This window comes from Macrotis lagotis, chromosome 5, assembly GCF_037893015.1.
Source record: "Macrotis lagotis isolate mMagLag1 chromosome 5, bilby.v1.9.chrom.fasta, whole genome shotgun sequence".
In the NCBI taxonomy this organism is placed as follows: Eukaryota; Metazoa; Chordata; class Mammalia; order Peramelemorphia; family Peramelidae; genus Macrotis; species Macrotis lagotis.
This window is the reverse complement of record NC_133662.1, coordinates 6,375,248-6,394,724: the sequence shown is the minus strand read 5'-3', so window position 1 is coordinate 6,394,724 and position 19,477 is coordinate 6,375,248. Positions and strand designations below refer to the sequence as shown.

The window sequence follows — 19,477 nt, the reverse complement described above, 5'->3', positions numbered from 1 at the left end:
TGTACATATAAGTCATTTTTCCTTTTGATCTCTTTGGGATATAAACTTAGTAGTAGTATTGTTAGATCAAAGGAGCAGCTAGGTGATAGAGAGTAGAGCACCTCCCTGGAGTCAGGAGAACCCGAGTTCAAATCCAGACTTAGAAACTTATTACCTAGTTGTGTAACCTTGGCCAAGTGACTTAACCCGATTGTCTTACCAAAAAGAAAAACCAAACTAAAAAAAAAAAAAAAAAAAGTCTGTTCTCCAAAATGGTTGAATCAGTTCACAACACCATCAACAACTGAGCAATGCCTTATTGCTGTAATTAGTTTTCTTTTAGACTTGGGTTCAGGTGGTCTCCGCCGCTCCTGCTTTATAGAATTTAATTTAAATGAGTATAGAAGTACAGCAATAGCTCAGAAGTCAAAGTTAGTAAATTCCTGACATTTAGGCTTTAGGCGTAACTTGATTTTCTCATCACAGGATGTTTCTTTTGTGGCATACTTAAGCTTTCCAGCCTATGGACTGAAAAAATCCTTTAATTATCTCAAATTAAGATAACCCAGGATACACTTTTGGTTTCTAGTCTAAGCTTTCCCTAATCAACTGGGGGTGAAGGTAGAATCCCATTCTCACACATTACATTCAATAAAAGCTTGTTTGTTAACTGCTTGTGAGGAACTGAGATCTTCTGTAAGAATGGAAATTCATTACTGTTTTTTGCACCGAGGTAGAGCAGAGGAAAAAAAAAACAAATTGCCCTCTTCTCAGACTGACATTCCACTGGAGAGAAACAACAAAAATACAAATAAAGTAAACAAAAGTTATAAAAGTGTGCGTTTGTGGAAGGAATAGTGGGGAATTGAGAAAAGTTTTGTTATGAGTCAGGAATTCAAAGAAGTGCAGGGGAAAGCAATTCTATCCTTGGGGACGTGGAGGAAGGAGCTGGAAACCTCACTTCAGTGGGGAAAAGAGAAGGTGAGGAGGAATGTCACCTAAGAGGAAACGGTAGCCAATTAGTGAAAAGGAGAAAAGCGAAATCAACCTTTAGACGGACGCGTATTAGGAAGGGCTTCCCCGAAGGGAAGGTTTCGGGAGGTGACCCCAAGCTGTGGGGCTGGCCGTGCAGTTCGGCGCCTATTGTCTCCAATTGAGATGGGCGCGGCCCAAGGGGGCGGCCTGGGGCGGGGCCCACCGCGGTGGGCAGCCTCCCAAGCTTGCCCAATCGCAGGGATCACGGGCACTCCCAGAGGGCCCCGCCCGGGCCCTCCCCCGCGTGCTCGGGGCTCCCCGAGGATCCCCCCCGACGCCGGAGCCCGGCGGGGGTGGCGGAGGCGGCCGAGTCGCGCCCCGGGCTGAGGCTGCAAGAAAAACCGGGTCCTGCCCCGCCCCTCCGAAGGCCGAGCCCTCGGCCCCCCGCCCGGCCCGGAGCCCCGCTCGGCCCCTCCGGCCGCAGCGCCTGCGCGCCGCCCCTCCCCCGCCAGGCCGGCCCGCACCCTCGCGCCTGCGCCCTGCCCGCGCTGGGGCTGCGGTGGCCATGCTGAACCCGGACTGGGAGGAGAGAGGGGGGGAGCGCGACAGCCGCTGGAAACCAGGCCAGATGGGGAGAAGACACAGTGGCAGGCCCGTGGGGTTGGGGCTGGGGTGCGGCGAGCCCCAGGCCTCCACGCGCACCCCTACAAATCCTGCGGAAAACTTGCCCGGATGGCTAGTGGGGGGGCTCCCGGCACGTGACCTGCCTCGACCAATCCCGGCAGTGCTGACGTGGCCGCGCGGCCCCGAAACTCTTTCCCCCCCCAGGAAGGGAGGGGCCGGGGTGCCGCCCCCCCCCACCGCTGCAGTTTCCGGGGGGGGTGACACCCCGGATTACACCCTCCCCCCCACACCGAGCCGAGGGGAGCAGCAGAGCCCCCGCGGGAGGGTTGCCGGAGCCAGGTGAGAGGGGCCCTCCGTGGGGGGGGGGGCACGTCAATCATGCAGGTTTGCAGCCAATAGGTAGGGGTGGAGCGGGGTCCTGGGCTCGGAGGGGGTCGCGGGGGGGGGGCGCATTATTGTCAATCAGACATTTTGCAGCCAATGGGAGTGTGAGAGAGGGTGGGGTCAGCGCCGAGGTGAGGGGGCCCGCAGTGGGGGAGGGGAGGCGTCCAACCACCCGCTTCCTGCCAATGAGAGGCCGGGGGGTTACGGGGGTGAGTGCCCCCCCCCCGCCGTCCCCTAGGGGTGCAGGGACCGAGAGCCAGGTGAGCCGGGGCGTCCTGGGGGAGGCGGGGGGGAGTGCGGATGGCGGCCGCTGCCCGTCCCGCCTGGGGGTGCGATGCCGTACCAGCGCCCGTGCCTCGGAGTGGGCCGGCAGTGCCCGGCGGCCGGCCTGGCGTCGCCGCTCCGTGCCCGGCCGCGCGTTCACGTGTGCGCGGCCGGGCAGCACGCACCCCCGGCCCCCGCGGCGGCTGCCCGGGGCCGCTGCGCCGGGGCCCGCGGGGCCCGCGAGGCCGAGGCCGGGGAGGGGCGGCCTTCCCCGACGTGCCGCCGCCCCGGCCCCGGCAGGGCTGGCTTCCAGGCGCGTGGTGCCCGCTCCGCGCCTGGGACTCGAGCCGGGGCGCGGGGGAGGGGCTCTTTGCCCGCTCTGCCCCTGCCCGGGCCTCGTGCTGCCTCGCCCGCTCTCGGGCGGGCCCCTCCGTAGGCCTCTGAGGGCCCGGGGCTGGCAGGCACCGCGCCGAGGTGGGGGCAGGGCGCCCGGGCCGGGGAGGGGGCAGGGCGAACGCTGGGCAAAGCTGCTGTGTCACGGCTGCTGCAGGGAGGGGGCGGGGAGCGCCCGGGCCTCCCGGGGGCAGGAATGAGGCGCGCCTGCTCCCTTCCCCCCGCCGCCCCGCCGAGTGGAGGAGGAGGAGGTCAGGCCGCCGCACAGCGGCCATCTTAGCAGCCGGGCCCAGCCCCACCTCTGGCCCCCCCCTGAACCAACTCCCCCCAAATGCGGCTTCTGGGAGGGATCAGATGCCAAAGCCGGGCACCCCAGGGAAGTCGTTCAAAAACCAGCCCCGTCGGAGGGCGGGGGGCCCAGAAGGACAAGGCCAGGCCCGGCGGGCGCCTTCCTCCGTGGAGCTAAGCTGGGGCGGGGGGGGGGGTGTTGGGGGAGGGGAGCCCCAGGATGGCGGGCAGGAGCGGCCCTCGGGACGCGGCGGTTCCCCTTTGGCCGGTTCTGCCCCCCAGCCACGCATCTCGGAGCGGACCCTCCCGGCCGGGCCTGTGCAGTCTGGTTCAGTGCCAGGGGGATCTTCTTGTCCCCAAGCTCGCTCCGCCTCCCCGAGGAGGCTCCGACAGGCCTGCCGAGGGGCAGGCGGGCACTAGCGGGGCCGGGAGCGGGGGGAGGCAGGGTTTTCGCTTCTCTGGGGGACTTTGTGCCCTCACTGGATGGTTTTCGTGTTGAGATCTTTGAAACAGAGCAGGAGCAGCATGCTCTGTGACTGGAGCGGGAGTCCTCGGGAAGCCGCCGGTCAGCGGGGAGGACGCGCCGAGCAGGCGATGCCCGCTCCTCCTCTCTAAGATGGCGTCTCCTTCCTTCCCTTTCGCAGGGGCCCGACTGCAGCGCCAGCGCCTCGGAGAACAACAAGCAGCCGCCGCGGCCAACGGCCACGCCCCCGCCCGGGCGCCGGGCCCGCACGCCCACGTGGCCCCCTTCCCCGTCCCCCTCCCTTCCCCTCCGCCCGCTCCGCCGGCCAATAAGACAGCAACGAATGGCGCTACCCGCCCCGCCTTCACCAATCGCCTGGCTTGCCAGACGGATTTGGAGGAGAGGAAGACGACGGCCGGAAGGGAAGGAGCTGGGGGCGTGGGAGACCCCGCTGCCCTGGCACACCCGCCCTTCCCCCGACCTTCCTCCCGCTCTCGGGTCTCCGGACCGTCGCACAGCCTATGGGCGCCCGCGGTGGGCGGGCCGTGGCTCCCCTATGGGCCAATGTAGCGAAGCTCTGCCCGGTGACTGAAACCGAGGAGGCGGGCCGGTGATGTCATTGCCGGAGCCCACCAATGGGGAAGCCGCCCGCGGAGGGGCGGGCTTCGAGGCCTCTCTTAGCCCCGTGCGTGTGCGCGCCGGCCAGAAGGGAAGTCGCGAGCACGGCGCTGAGCGGGAGCTGCGGAGCTCCGCCCTCCTCCCCACCCCCCACGCCCGACCATATATAAAGGGCCAGCGCGGAGCTCGGCGGCGCCATTTCGCGCTGGAGCAGAGCGGCCTGTAGAGTGGGGGAGGAGCATCGGGCCTACAGCTTTCCGTGGGGGGGGGGGGGCGGCCGTAAATTCTCCGGAGTCCGCCGTTACAATCCACGTCCATCCGTTCGGAGATGTCCCTTGGCCCGGCCCGGGACCTGCCTCGGCGAGTACCGCAGACCCCGTAGAGACATTGTGAGCTGCCCTTTCTCGGGCCCCGCCCAATACGCCGGCCCAGTCTGCGGCGCCATCCCGCCCCCCTCCTCCGCCCTTAAGAGGAGATCAAAGATGGAGGCGTCGGCGCTCTGATCTGGTTTCCGCGTCTATCCGCTGCCATCCGACTCCAGAACCGGCTTCTAGCCACTTCGACCCTTCCTAGCAGAAAGTAAGAAACTGGGCCAAGCCGCATCAGGTCGTATTTAATTGACTAATAGAAATCTGGGCTCTGTTGTCGGGTCCGAAGAGGCTCCCGCTCCGACCCCTAGCTCGCTCGCCCCGACTCCGGGCCGCCATTTTCTAACCGGCCGCCGCCTGAGCAGCGCGCCGTGGCGCTGAGGCCTCCCCCGGCTGCTGCGGAGAGGGCCGTGCACCGGGGCCCGGCCGTCCGGGGGCGGGGGGCGCTGCCCGGGGGGGCCGACGAGAGCCGGCCCCCCCTCCCGGGTTATGCAGGGCACGGCCGGACCCGAGGCCACCCGGACTTGCTGCGGCTAAGGACGGTGCAGAGCCCCGGACAGCCAGGATGCTGCAGAACGTGACCCCCCACAGCAAGTACGTCCCCGCGGGTGCTGAGCTGTTGTGCTCGGGGTTGGCGGAGGGGGCGGGAGAGGCCCCGCGGCGGCGGAGCTGACCCAGATTGGTTGTGGATCCCGGGCGGTGAGAGGGCCTAGGCTTCGTGTTCTGTCCCCCTCAGGTGTATGCTGTCTCCTCTCAAGAGCGCTGGTTGTGGGGGTGTGGTGGGAATGAGTTGCTTCTGTGGCACATTGACAGGTGGGAGTTGGGAGTCAGCTGGTTCTTAGTGGTTCCTGTGTATTGGCCGGGATCCTAACTGGTTCAGTGTAAGGCTCTAGCATCTTGGGTTGTGTAGGGTTGCCATGGTGATGGTGCTGTGGGAACAGACAGTGGGCATGTTGGGGTGGGAAGGCATACCATATATTTTTCTTAAGGTGAAATAGTTTATTGTGATTTCCATGTACGCATCTTTTCCTTCCCAATAAATGTTCAAAATCATAGGGTGTTCGGTCTTCTTGATTTACTTTGTTGGGTATGAAACTTAGCCGGCTTCAGTATTCCCAGGGAGAAGAAGGCTGGAATAAAGGGCCTGCACCACTGTGCCCCAGCTGTGTGTGGGTTGTAAACAATTAAAAGTCTCCGGGCATTATAGCTACTACTTATGCCCCAAGCACCGCGTTAAGTTATGGAGATAGTCTCAACGAATTCACAATTGAATGGCAGAGAGAACACTCAGAGCAACTGTGTAAAGATCTATCTTATTTTTTCAAGCTAAAATAGGAAAAAATAGAGAAAGTACTAGGAGAAGAGAGAGCCTATTTTCATTCATTTTCCAGTCCTGAATTAAATTCAGGTCTACCAATATCTTAATTCTTGACCGACTTTCTTTCCTAAAAAAGACTATATCATGCCCTTCTGATTTAGTGTCTTTCAGAAGTAGTCATTGGAGGACAGGGGCTTTTACTGACCTTGACTTTATATTTTGGTCTAATTCATAAACTTTTGGGGTTTGAGGTTTATGCTGCTTGACTGTAGTTAGGCTCTTAAGGTAACAAATAAGATGAAATCATTTGTTTCTGAGCTAGTTTTTAAGTGCTTGGTTTTTTTCCCTTCCCCACTACCACCTGTAGAAAGGTGAACTTTGCACTTCAAGGTTACCAGGATTTTTTTTTTCCAGCAAGAGTGACAAACAATATAAGAATTCTAGGGCTGAATCCAAGTAATCCTACCCCCATCCAATCATGTAAATTTGTAAAGCTCTTAGTACAGTGACTGGTGCATAGTGGGCACTATAAAAGTGTTCATTCTTTTATTAAGGATCACCCTCAAATGGAAATAGGCCATGATCTCTTTAATTTCAAGGTCCTAACATTGGGACCCTGTGCTTTCATATGCAGAATGGAAATGCATGTGCCATTGCTTTTGTTCATCTTAACCTTTTTCTCCCTCAGGCTCCCTGGGGAGGGGAATGCAGGCCTTCTGGGCCTGGGCCCTGAGGCAGCAGCCCCAGGGAAGCGGATCCGGAAGCCTTCTCTGTTGTATGAGGGATTTGAGAGCCCAACCATGGCCTCAGTGCCTGCTCTGCATCTTCCCCCTGCCAATCCACCACCCCCTGAAGTGTCTAATCCCAAGAAGCCAGGTCGGGTCACTAACCAGTTGCAGTACTTGCACAAAGTGGTGATGAAAGCCCTGTGGAAGCATCAGTTTGCCTGGCCATTCCGGCAACCAGTAGACGCCGTCAAACTGGGCCTGCCTGTGAGTAGAGGGAACCTGGGATTAGAGGAAAGTGGGACAAGGCCAGGGGGATTACTGTATGAATGGGGGGAATTCTAGAGCAGGAGCTGCGGCCCCCAAGGGTATCCTACCAATTCCCTGTGATAGGTAGATTTCTCTCAAAACTTATTGCTTGAGGTCAGTTTAGTTTAGAGCCTTCCTTTAGAGTATCCTTTCCTTTGATCATCCCCAGCAATCCTCACACGTCCCTCCCTAACCTATTATGACCTGGCTCCCTTTTGCAGATTCCTGTCTGGGGTTGGGAGAGGACCACGGTGGCTAATATCCTTAGCTTCTTCCTACCCCTCATGCTGCCCACGGAATAGCCAGCCCTAGAGGTAATGTCACAGACCTCCCAGAAAGGGATGGGAATAGAGGGTGGTTAGGGGGAAGAGATAGGAAGCTCAGCTCCATGGAGATAGAAACCTCAGTTTTAAATATTAGGCACCATTTTTCAAATCCCAGCGTTTTTTCTCCTTGTAGTTTGGGGGGGTGGGGGCCGCAGTTTGGGGACAGGGCCCGTGAGCCCTGCAAAGCCTAGGGTGTGAATGTGAGTAGAGAAAGGTGTGAAGTGAGTATCGATTTAATTCCTGGTTATGATCTTTCCTCCCCTAGGACTATCACAAGATCATCAAGCAACCCATGGACATGGGAACCATCAAACGACGCTTGGAAAATAACTATTACTGGTTGGCCTCTGAGTGTATGCAGGATTTCAATACCATGTTTACCAACTGCTACATCTACAACAAGGTGGGCCCACCTCTGTTGTTGTGCATACCACCCATGGCCCCGGGTAGTATATTAGCTTCCTTTCAGGCAGACTTGAAAATAGTTATTCCTGTCAGCCATGCCTTAATTTACTAAAATCTTGCTTTGGTGTGCCTCTAAGATAAGGCACTTGGATTCTGACATGCAATAGCATTAAGAGTAAAATCATTTAATCCAGCCCCTTCTTACAATGAAGAAAGGAGCCCAGAAAAGTAAAATGTTCTAATCGTGATCTCAGTTACTAGGTCCAAACTGCATAATGATCTCTTTCTCTCTTCAGAGGTATTATTGGCCAACACTTTCCAGTTTGCATAAGTAGGAATTGTTGATTTTAGGCAGTCTTTTTTTACTGTGAAGGAAATTTTCTGCTTGAACTTGCCCCATAATTTATCATTGTTTTGATAATTTGTTTCCTGTTCATTATACTTCATCTTTATAGAATTACTTTAACTAGGTGACAAAGGAAGCATCCAAAGACCTTAAATGGTTCCCTAGGCCTGGGAGTTCTTCCTAAGAAGGGAATATTCTATTCTCCCTAGCAATTAATTGTTGGTCTTTCACCTATAGCCCACAGATGACATCGTACTGATGGCACAGACACTAGAAAAGATATTTTTGCAGAAGGTGGCACTGATGCCATCTGAAGAACAGGAACTGGTGGTGACCATTCCCAAGAATAGTCACAAGAAGGGGGCAAAGCTGGCAGGTAACAGGGGTAGTTTGGGGTGGAAAGAGGTTGGGGCTGGCAGAACAGAATGAGCCCCAACTTCACTGAGGAGTAGAACAGGGTCCGAGAGAAGAACTTAATAAAAGCTTATCTATTGCTTATTTTTTTTTAATCCATCAGCACTTCAGAGCAGCCTCACCAATGCCCACCAGGTGCCTGCTGTTTCTTCTTTGTCTCATACACCTTTGTACTCCCCATCACCCGAGATTCCCACCACTGTCCTGAACATTCCCCATGGCTCAGTCATCTCTTCTCCCCTTCTCAAGTCTCTACACTCCGCTGGCACCCCTTTGCTAGCAGTCTCTGCAGCACCTACTGCCCAGCCACTCACCAAGGTAATATCGTACAGATTTCTTTTTGGGAAGTGGAAAGGTATTCTAAGGGAATACTCGGCCTACATCTAATTTTTTTTATTTCCTGTAGAAGAAGGGGGTGAAGCGGAAAGCAGATACCACCACACCTACTCCAACAGCTATCCTGGCTCCTGGCTCCCCAGCTAGTCCCCCTGGGAGTGGCCCAGAGCCCAAAGCAGCCCGGCTGCCCCCCACACGCAGGGAAAGTGGCCGCCCCATCAAACCCCCTCGAAAAGACTTGCCAGACTCCCAGCAGCAGCACCAGAGCTCCAAGAAAGGGAAGCTGTCGGAGCAATTGAAACACTGCAATGGCATTTTAAAAGAGCTACTTTCCAAAAAACATGCTGCTTATGCCTGGCCTTTTTATAAGCCAGTGGATGCTTCAGCTCTTGGCCTGCATGACTACCATGACATTATTAAGCACCCCATGGACCTCAGCACTGTCAAGGTACCCACTTTAGGGAATGATTTGGAATACTCAACTTAGATGTCTTTGGCTTTCATTCCCATCAGTGTTTTTAATGTCTCCATTTTTCTATGTAGGAAAGCACAGAAATGGCAGGGATATGGATTTTTGTGAGATTTAAGGATCCTGTGATCTGAAATTTTGTCAGTTTACTCCTTTTTTGCTAAGGGAATTACCTTACTTGCTAATGTTGCAGAGAAATGTGTAAGAGGGAAAATTAGCCTGATTATTTTAATCTCAGTATCTTTGTGTAAGTTTTCTTTTTGGCTGTAGATAATGACAGCCTACAGTTTTAAGCCCTTGTAGAAAATCTTTGTCTTGAGGATGAAGTTATTTCTGTTGTGTTGTGTCTGTGATTGATGGGGAACTGTTGCATCTTTGGTGAGAAGAAAAATTATATCTTCCCTGGGTCTCTCAAGTATAGGGAGTTGTCCCCTTTCACATAGCTTAGTCGTTTCTTTCCACAGCGAAAGATGGAGAATAGAGACTATCGGGATGCACAAGAGTTTGCAGCTGATGTGCGGCTTATGTTTTCTAACTGTTACAAATATAACCCTCCCGATCATGATGTTGTTGCCATGGCCCGAAAATTACAGGTAAGGACTGGATTTGGGGAGTTGGGATTCAAAGATATGGATGAACTTGGGTAAGCAGAAGAGTTTACCCAGAAATCTCTAGATGGGATTCAAAGATATGGATGAACTTGGGTAAGCAGAAGAGTTTACCCAGAAATCTCTAGATGACTTTTTCCTTTCACAGAAAATTTTCCTACTATAAGAGGGGAGTTGTGGTCAAGATTAATGGGTGGGTACGAAGGGCTGGTAGTGCTACCTATCTCCCTACTGTAGAGTGTGTTTGCTTTTGTTTCCAGGATGTGTTTGAGTTCCGATATGCCAAGATGCCTGATGAACCACTGGAGCCAGGTCCCTTGCCTGCCTCAACCATCCTGCCCCCTGGCTTGGCTAAATCATCTTCTGAGTCCTCCAGTGAGGAGAGCAGTAGTGAAAGTTCCTCAGAGGAGGAGGAAGAGGAAGAAGAAGAGGAAGAGGAGGAAGAAACTGAAAGCTCTGACTCAGAAGAAGAGAGGGCCAATAGGTTGGCTGAACTACAGGAACAGGTATTGTACATCTGTCGAATTTTTTTTCCCCTCTTATTTTTTTTGTGAGGCAGAGGGATATAAATCCCTTTTCTTGATCCTACCCTAATGCTAATTAGTCTAGTAATGGTTTTCCCCATGCTTCTTCCTCTCCCCCCACCCCCCACCCTCCACCAGCTTCGGGCAGTGCATGAACAATTGGCTGCCCTGTCCCAGGGGCCAATTTCCAAACCTAAACGAAAACGAGAGAAGAAAGAAAAGAAGAAGAAGCGGAAGGCAGAAAAACATCGTGGGCGAGCAGGGATGGATGACGATGACAAGGGCCCCAGGCTGCCTCGCCCACCACCACCCAAGAAATCCTCCAAGAAGGCAGGTGGTGGTGGCAACGGTGGTCTTGGGGCAGCAGGTCCCCCTGGCTTTGGTCTTCCTGGAAGTGGTGCCACCAGGTGAGGTTTAAGGTAGAAAATTAATTTAACAGAATTCAAAATGAAGTGTTGTGGTATTTATGTGGTTCAGGCTGCATATTCAGATGCCCCTATCTCTTGGTCTCTTTTTCCCAACTACATTCCTCTCACTATCATCCAAATAATGAGTTTTGTCTTGAAGGGGAGAGGGAAACACTTAGAACATGCTGGGCATTAATGTACTTTGTTCCCTCTTCTTTCTAGGCCCCCAAAGAAGTCAATGAAGACAGCTCCCCCACCACCAACTGCTGCCTATGACTCAGAGGAAGAGGAGGAAAGCAGGCCCATGAGTTATGATGAGAAAAGACAGCTTAGCTTGGACATCAATAAGTTACCTGGAGAGAAGCTAGGCCGTGTGGTCCACATCATCCAGGCCCGGGAACCCTCACTCCGTGACTCAAACCCTGAGGAAATTGAGATTGATTTTGAGACTCTCAAACCATCCACACTTCGAGAACTTGAACGCTATGTTCTTTCCTGTTTGCGCAAGAAGCCAAGGAAACCCTATAGTGAGTGTGCAGCAGATATAAACTTGATTATTGTGGACTGAGAAAGCATGTTAGTGAGGACAATCTAGGCCTGTTGGATTGGTTACTTTCTGTCTGTTGGGGAAATGAGTTAAGTGTTTAACTTAACTGTTCTGTCTCCTAGCCATCAAAAAGCCAGTGGGTAAGACGAAGGAGGAACTGGCTCTAGAGAAGAAGAGAGAACTTGAGAAGCGACTACAGGATGTGAGTGGTCAGCTCAACTCTACCAAGAAGCCCCCCAAGAAGGGTGAGTCTCGGGATCCCAAGCATAGGGAAGATGAGTTTTGTATGTTGTGACAGGCCTTCCCTTACTTTAACCCCGTGTTATTTGTCTTACTACAGCAAGTGAAAAAGTGGAGTCAGCACAGCAGGTGGCTGTGTCACGCCTCAGTGCCTCAAGTTCCAGCTCAGACTCCAGCTCCTCATCCTCCTCATCTTCCTCTTCTGATACCAGTGACTCCGATTCAGGCTAAGGGGTCAGGCAGCAATGGGGCAGGAGGCTCTGCAGGACCGGATTCCCCTAGCCCTCTTCAGAGGTTCCCTCTACTTGGGATCACCCCTCACCCCATTTCCCCCATGTGGGAGAGCTGGCTCTGCAAGGGGGAGGGGGAGGGATACATGGACAGTTGCCCCTGAGGGACTCAAGGGAAAGGAGGAAGGGATTCCCCTTGGGCTTGAAGCTCCCCACTTAAAATAGACTGAAGTGGGGGGGAGGGTTTTTGGGCAGGCATAAGGTTGGGCTAAAGCCTGAGGCCCCAACTACCAGCTGCCCACTCCCCTCCAAGGGCCCTGTTTTCTGAAGTTGTTTGTTTTAATTTATTTTAAAAGGCGCAGGGTTGGGGGAGGTGGGGCAGGGGGGGGTCCCCCTAGATTGGGGAGGGAAGGAAGGGGGGGCTTTTTTTTGTTTTTGTTTTTTGTTTTTTTGTTTTTGTTTTTTTTTGTTTTTTTTTACGTTGACTTTTTTTCTACCTATCCCTACATCCTACTCTGTTGGGGCCCTTGGGGGAGGGTGATACTTTCTCTGTCTCCCCAAGAGGCTTTTTGAGCTAAATCCTCTCCCTTTTTCGTGTGTCTGTTGATTCTAACTTGTAAATAAAGAAAATACTATTCAAATTGAAAAGTTGTCTGTTGGATTTTTATGTCCATTGCTGATATGTAGGTGCTTGGGAAGGTTTAGGAGAACTTCAAGTTTAAGGAACAAATAAGTTAAGATTTCAGAAGATTTTTCTCACCACACACAAACATCTTTAGGTAATTTTTAAAAAGGTTTCTTGACTAAAGAGAAATTTTAAGAACAATGTGGACATTAGTCACAAGCCTTAAGTGAAAATGCTAAAGGAAGATTAAGTCACATTCACATCTTAGAGTTAGGTAGTTAAAGGGAGTCTGCCAACATACCCATTTATAAATATTGTCAATAAGTTTTAGTATTTTGACCCAAATCTCTTTAAAAGTCTGGCAGTGTAAAAATACACCTTGATAAGGATAAATAGTATCAATTATTTCAAGTCTTACTCCTTTATCATTTATGGTTGATTATATTGGCAACCTGTGACTGCCCAGACTATTGGTTTTGGGGATAGGGTTGGTTTGGACAATACATGTGAAAAAACTGGAAGGAACTGTGAGCAGGATTTGGGAAGAAGGGAGTAATTCGATTTTTTTTTTTTTTTTGCAAGGCAGTGGGGTTTAGTGAAAGGCCACACAGCTAGGTAATTAAGTGTCTGGGGCCAGATTTGAACTCTGGTATTCCTGACTCCAAGACCAATGCTCTTATCTATTGTGCCACCTAGCCACCCCAATTCAATTTTTTTAAACACTAAACCATTCCCTTGATAAGTTCCTGAAATATATCCTTTTGAGTCTGTTATGTATGTTGATTTTTAGGAAAATATTTTCCCAAGCTAATAGCCAAGTATAGGTTGTAGACTAATCTTACAGCATATGGCTCTGATGGGGAAAGGATAATTTTTAAATGGCACTACATTCTGACATTGCCATGGTGACTACCAAGATTCCCATTTTAATTAATTGCCTTCTTTAAAGCACTGTGCTGCTGTAGGGGTGTCAGGGGTTATAGGAATATGAGGGAGATCTAGCGAAATCTTACAATCTGACAAATGATGTATTCCAATGTGTTCTAAATACTTAAAAGTGCTGACTTCTATCTGGGGCCTTTGTGAACTACAATGACATCACCAGAGAGGAATAGGAGTTGGGACAAAACAAAATGCAGGCTTAAGTTTTCTGCTCAGCAGGTTTGCTTAGCAAACCTCTGGAGTTCTCAGGAAAATGAACACTAACTCAACTACAGGGAGTCAATCCTCCCCAGCAATGCAATTTATTTTAGCAGGATCAGGACAGCTCAGCCTTGGCGGGACTAGGATTTAACACTGAAATAATGGATATGACCTTTTTTCCCCTGTTCTACCTGGTGGAGGAAAACCCGTATCTGTGAACTCCGTTCCTGTGTAGTGAAAACCCCACTGAAGGAGCAAAAACCTGGTATGTTTGGCCTAAATGCTCTCTGCAAGCACATTGGTGGACAAATGAGAGGTTCAGTTTCTACAGGTTGCCAAGTTTCCCACAGTGCATGTTATTCTGGTTCACAACAATGTTGGTAAGGTACTGCAGTATTAATTTGGAAGTAGAAGAACATGGTTTAATAGTCAAGATGGCAACAATCAGGAACAATTTTGGGCTGTCTGCAAAGGAGAGTACCATCTGTATCCAGATAAGGAGCTGTGGAGTTTGAACAAAGTGCAAGGACTATTCCCTTTAATTTAGAAAAAAAAAATATCTTAATTGTCTGATCTTGTTACCTCAGACTTTAAGGATATGATTTATCTCTCATCACACCCAATTTGGATCAAGGTACAACATGGAAACAAAGTAAAGACTGACAGTGTATTCTGGGGGGGGGGGGAAGCAAGATTGGGGGAAAAATTGTAAAACTCAAAATAATATCTTTAATAAAAATAAATTTTTAAAAAATAGTCAAGATGGCTGAATAGAGAGAACTGAGAGACAAGTTTGGGCTGACTTCTGCTATTTATTCAGGGGTGACAAGTCACTTATCTGGGCTTCAGTCTCTTCATCTTTTAAGTGAAGAGGTTGGATCAGATTATCTCAAAAAGTATTTTCATCTGAACAGAGAGCCACTTTGGACATTGGCCCCCGACCTTTAGGGCAGTCGGGGGTAAGGAGCTAGAGTGCCAACTGTAAAGTCAGTAGTATTTGAATTCAAATCCAGTCCTAGTGGATTTGACCCTGAACAAGTCACTTAGTCTTGTTTGCCTCAGTTCCTCATCTGTAAAATGGACTGGAGCAGGAAATGGCAAAGCACTCCAGTATTTTTTCCAAGAAAACCCCAAATGGGGTTGGACATGACAAATCAGCTAAACAACAATAACGTCTCAGATATTAAGGTTCTTCTTTAATAGACAACTAAAAAGTTTTGGCATTGGGGACAGGAATTGTGTGATTGAGGAAAGGATTAATTTTCATTCATGTAGAAAAGACTACATATCTTTGTGTTTTAAATTGTCTTATTTTCAATCAGTACAAATTCAGCTTCTCTCTCTCCCATCCATATATCTCCTCCCAATTATGAATAAGAAAAAATAAAACCCCTTTTACAAATATGTATAATCAAGCAAAATAAATTTTTGCATTGGTCATGTCTATATTGTGTTTATCTCATTCTGTACTCTGAATTCTGTTATCTATCAGGAGGTGGCCAGGCATGTTTCATCATCAATTCTCTGTCATAGTGGTTGATCGATACACTTATCAGTTCCTAATTCATTTGCTTTTACCATCTTTGATATCATTATGCAAATTATTCTAGTACCATTCACTCTGCATCAGTTCATACAAATCTTTACATGTTTCTCTGAAATCCTCTTCATCATTTCTCATAGAATTGCATCACATTTCCATACCATAACTTGTTCAACCATTTCTCAATTTATGGGCACCTCCATTCTTTGCTATCTCAGAAAGAGCTAAAAACATTTATGTACATCTTTAGAGTTTGTTTTATTTATAATCTACCCTACTCTCTAATTTTCCCTTCTCCCTTCTCTCCTTTCTCTCCAATTTTCTTGATGAAATATATTTTTCTACACACCTGGCTGTATGTGTTTGTGTATGTGTGTGTGTGAGACAGAGAGATAATTCAGATACCAGTCATTCCCTCTCCTTTTCCTTATTTTTGTATAAATGTCTATTTACACACCCTGAAAATGTGAGATAATTTTCTCTTACCTTCTTTTCCATTTTCCCTGTAATATATTCCTCTTCCCCTCTTTCTCTTTTTTAGATCATCAAGACATAACAGAAACATTCCCAGCCCTTCTATCTAATTAGACTCCCGCTATGACCCTTGGTGATGATAAGGCTAAGTGAGGGTACAGGTATCTTTTTCCCAAATCAAAATGAAGACAGTTTATCCTTGTTCATTGTGTTTGCATTCTAAATCCTGTTCTTGAATTTCAAAATTTCTGCCCAGCTTTTTTTGGTCTTTTCATCAAGAGTACTTGGGGGTGGCTAGGTGGCGCAATGAATAGAGCACCAGCCCTGGAGTCAGGAGAACCTGAGTTCAAATCTGATCTCAGACACTTAATAATTACCTAGCTGTGTGGCCTTGGGCAAGCCACTTAACCCCATTTCCTTGCAAAAAAAAAAAAAAAAAAACGTACTTGGAAGTCCTTTTTTCTTAAAGATTCAATTTTTCCTCATTAGGATTTTTTGGGTTTTGCTGGCTAAATTCACCTTGGTCATAAAGTTGGCCTGTGAAGCTCAGGTCAAGCTGAGGGCCTGCAAAAGCTCCCAGAAATGCCAAAGCTCTTTGATCCAGGCTAAACGTCTGATTGCCGTTCCCTGAGTCTAAGGCTCCAACCAGTTCCTCACCAAGATTTTGGTCTAAGCAACTTGCCAACTCTGCAGGCTTAGACCAACAGAACTGCATGTTCCTTCACCCTTGGTGTGGAGTTCTGTGATTATTCCTCTAGGCACCTAGAACCTGAAACTGAGACCTTTCTCTGCTTCAGGAACCTAAGTCAAATGCTTCTGAATCTGCTCTAAGCCCAGTCTAAGGCTTTTTACATACCCCAGAACAACCACCATTGAGTGCAAGTAGCATTCTCAGTTTGCCCTGGATAGTGAAAGGGTACACTGACTCAGGCACCCATCCCTCTGATGTATCTCAATATATATCTGGGGGCACCCTGTTTGGATCTGAGAACTCTGCCTTCCTGGATATACAGCTTCTCCTTGGGCACCTAATGCAGCTCTCTGAAGAACTCTGTCTCTCTGTGCTAACATGGACTGAAGAAATGACCCATTGTGACTTTTTTCTTGTATTTTCCTAACATGATTCAGTCTGGTGCATTTTCTAGATGTCTTGAGGATTTGGGGGGGGGGTGGAGTTTGCTCCAGTGATTTCTGCTATGCTACCATCCTAGTTTCACTTCCACCATTCCTTCTTTTATTTCTTTACATATTTTTCAGTATATCTGGCAGGACTTCCTGGAAGAAGTGAGCTTTCAGTTACTATTTGAATAAAATAAAATATGAGAAAAATACAGTCTGAGAGAAGAGGATTGGATGGGATGTCTGTCAAACATGATGTTTTGAAGATTTTATGCAAGAAAAATAAAAAAGGGAATAACAGACCCTGAAAAGAAATCATAAAAGCAATACAGGAGACAGTGTGGTACAGTGGGAAAAGAACTAGCTTTGGAGTCAAAGGACTAAGGTTCTAATCTCCAGTACTGTCACCTTCTTAAAATCATTTAATAACAAATACCATAGATGCAGCACTTTAAAATTTGCAAAGTGCTTTTTAAATATTTTCTCATCCTTTCAACAATCCTAGGAAGTAGGAGTCATTATTATCCCCACTTTACATTTGAGGAAACTGAGGTAAGAAGAAGTTTAAATGGCTTGTCCAGGGTGTCATAATTAGTGCCTGAGTCAGGATTTGAACATAAGTCTTCCAGACTCCAGGTCGAGTACTCGATTTTTACCACCTAGTTAGCTTAACTAACCCTCTGATTTTCAGTTTTTCTCCTCTGTAAAAGAGCAGTGGGGTTGGTGAGCTAGATGTCCTAAGGTCCCTTCTAGCTCTAAATAGGATTATATGAGTCACAGGCCAAAAGGAAAAGAACTTCAGGCCCGTCCCTAGGGAGGAGAAGGTAAATGGCATTTCCACCTTATATTTTATCCAGATAGAATCAGGTCCCACTAAATAGGGGCAGTCTTGAAGGGAAAAAAGTCAAAAGAAAAGCAGCTTTCAACCCAAAGGGATAGCAGTCCCAATGCTTGATCTTAGTTTAAGATAGCAGTAGCTATAAAAGCAAGAATTTATTTTTATTTCATTTTATATTAGACTTGTTATAGCTAAAGGAGTAAGGATCTCCCCAGATGAAAGTGATTTTACCTTCATGTGATCTCCTAATGCTTTGCCTACTTTATTCACTCAAATAGTGATTTAAAAAAATTGTATTTATCTGTATCTGCTCTCCCACCACCACCACCTATCAATGGACAGTAAGCTACCCCAGGGCAGGAATTGGTCTAATTTATCTTCTTATTCAGAGCCTACCATAGTTTAATGTATGCAGTTGACACATATTTTTAATGGATAGGGTAGATGGATGGATGAATGCATGGATGGATATCATCAGTTTCCTTACTTGGAAGTCCATATACCATTACAAAGATACTCATTGTTAAGAGTTTTTAAGAGGTTTTTTTTTTAAAAACAACATAATCATAATAGTTTCTCATTATTATGGTTTTGTGTCTAAATGGTATAACCTAGTTCAGCTACCTACCTTAATCCTATGAATTAAAAGTCTTGAGAGATGCAGAGCTGGAAGAGAACTTTTTGTTGTTTAGTCACATCAGAATTCTTGACAAAGATATTGGAATGTTTTCTCATTTCTTTGTCCAATGTGTCCCCATTTTACAGATGAAGAACTGAGGCAAATAGGAGTTAAGTGACTTGTCCAGGGTCACACAGCTAGTGTCTGAGGCTGGATTGAACTGAGATCATTCATACTTCAGGCCAGTGCTCTATCCACTGAGCCATGTAACTTCTCCCGGAAAGAGACTTTAGAGATAGTCTATTTCAACCCCCTTATTTTATAAATGAGGAAAGCTGAAAGGGCTAAAGGACTTGAAAATTAAGATGACATTGGACTGTTGGCAAAAATCAGATCCACTTTTCAAGACTTGTCATCACTAAGGATATTCAAAAGAATGTGTCGTTGGTTTTGAATTCATTCCAAAAATGTTATGAGCAATAGTAACATAGTTGGAGTAAATATATTACCACTTTGAAGGGCACAAATCAGCTGGGTACACCAGATTCTGAGATATATGAGTGGTATTGTGGATAGAATGAGGATAGAAACTTAGATTCAAATTCTCTCTCTAAAATTAACTAGTAAATCTGTGATCTTAGAAATTACATTGCTGTTTCATCTCATATATCAACAAGCATTTATTAATCATCTAATATGTTCCTTTTAGGAGTTTCCATTTTCCTGATGGACACAATATGTACAAAAATTCAAATTGTAGAATATGGACAGAGTAATTGCAAAGGTATTAGGAGATGATAGCACCAAGGGGAACATAGACCAGGAAAGGTTTGATGTAGAAGGTAGAGCTGGAGCTGAGCTTGAAGAAAATTTGGGAATTTTTCCCCCCAAAATAGGACATGAGGAGGGAGTACATTCCAGATATGGGAGATGACCAGCACAAGGAAGTCATCAGGACCAGAAGTCTTTTTTTTTTTTGGTAATTTCCTACATGTAGTGCTCCTCCTGCCCCCATTTGTCACTTCTTTTCCTACTTTTAGAATTTTACTTAATTCCTTTTTAACAGTTCTTCCTCCTTCTATACCCCCCCCCAAGTGGTTAACTATAATCCATCTCTAAATTCCTAACTTTCTTCCCTTCTAATTTCTTTTATTGATTAGTCTGGGGGATTTTCATTCTCTGCATCTTCTTTCTACAACAGATTTCTTTTATTCTCTTCCTTTTTTCTATTTCCTTTTTGCCTATTCTTAACTTTTAGTCTTTGATTTGTTCCTTTATTTGTTCCTTCTGTAATCTGAATTTTCCACATGGAATGAAAGCTTCAAACTACCTATTTTGAGTTTCCACTTCTAAACAATTTCTGTATTAATGCCTTGTAGATTTCCCTCCCTGTATTTTCTGTTGTGCCTCATTCTTACAAGTGTCAATCCTGCATGAAACAGAGAGGATAGAAGTATTAACCCCATGTTATAAATTTTTCCAGGTCCTTGATTGTGGAGTACATTTCTACTCCCATGATCATTTTCTTTCCCATTTGCCAAGAAATCTCCTCTCTG

At 48.0% G+C, this 19,477-nt stretch overlaps 2 protein-coding genes across 4 annotated transcripts; both read left to right on the top strand.

Moving 5' to 3' along the window:
* Positions 1–861: 861 nt before the first annotated feature.
* Positions 862–5,409, top strand: LOC141488312 (uncharacterized). Its single transcript, XM_074188290.1, has 3 exons — positions 862–960; positions 1,112–1,917; positions 3,552–5,409. The coding sequence occupies exons 1-3, from the start codon at positions 862–864 to the stop codon at positions 3,700–3,702; spliced, it is 1,056 nt and encodes a 351-aa protein (XP_074044391.1). The 3' UTR covers positions 3,703–5,409.
* Positions 4,238–12,760, top strand: BRD2 (bromodomain containing 2). 3 transcript variants are annotated; one of them, XM_074236575.1, is made up of 12 exons: positions 4,238–4,950; positions 6,363–6,666; positions 7,300–7,437; positions 8,023–8,161; positions 8,303–8,517; positions 8,606–8,983; positions 9,469–9,597; positions 9,873–10,118; positions 10,275–10,543; positions 10,766–11,070; positions 11,213–11,335; positions 11,431–12,760. In XM_074236575.1, the coding sequence occupies exons 1-12, from the start codon at positions 4,922–4,924 to the stop codon at positions 11,559–11,561; spliced, it is 2,406 nt and encodes an 801-aa protein (XP_074092676.1). In that variant the 5' UTR covers positions 4,238–4,921; the 3' UTR covers positions 11,562–12,760. The 3 variants fall into 3 exon arrangements, with proteins under 3 accessions (XP_074092676.1, XP_074092677.1, XP_074092678.1); XM_074236576.1 differs by having other exon boundaries at positions 4,241–4,567; XM_074236577.1 differs by lacking the exon at positions 4,238–4,950 and adding an exon at positions 6,930–7,022 and having other exon boundaries at positions 6,577–6,666.
* The last annotated feature ends 6,717 nt before the right edge of the window (positions 12,761–19,477 follow it).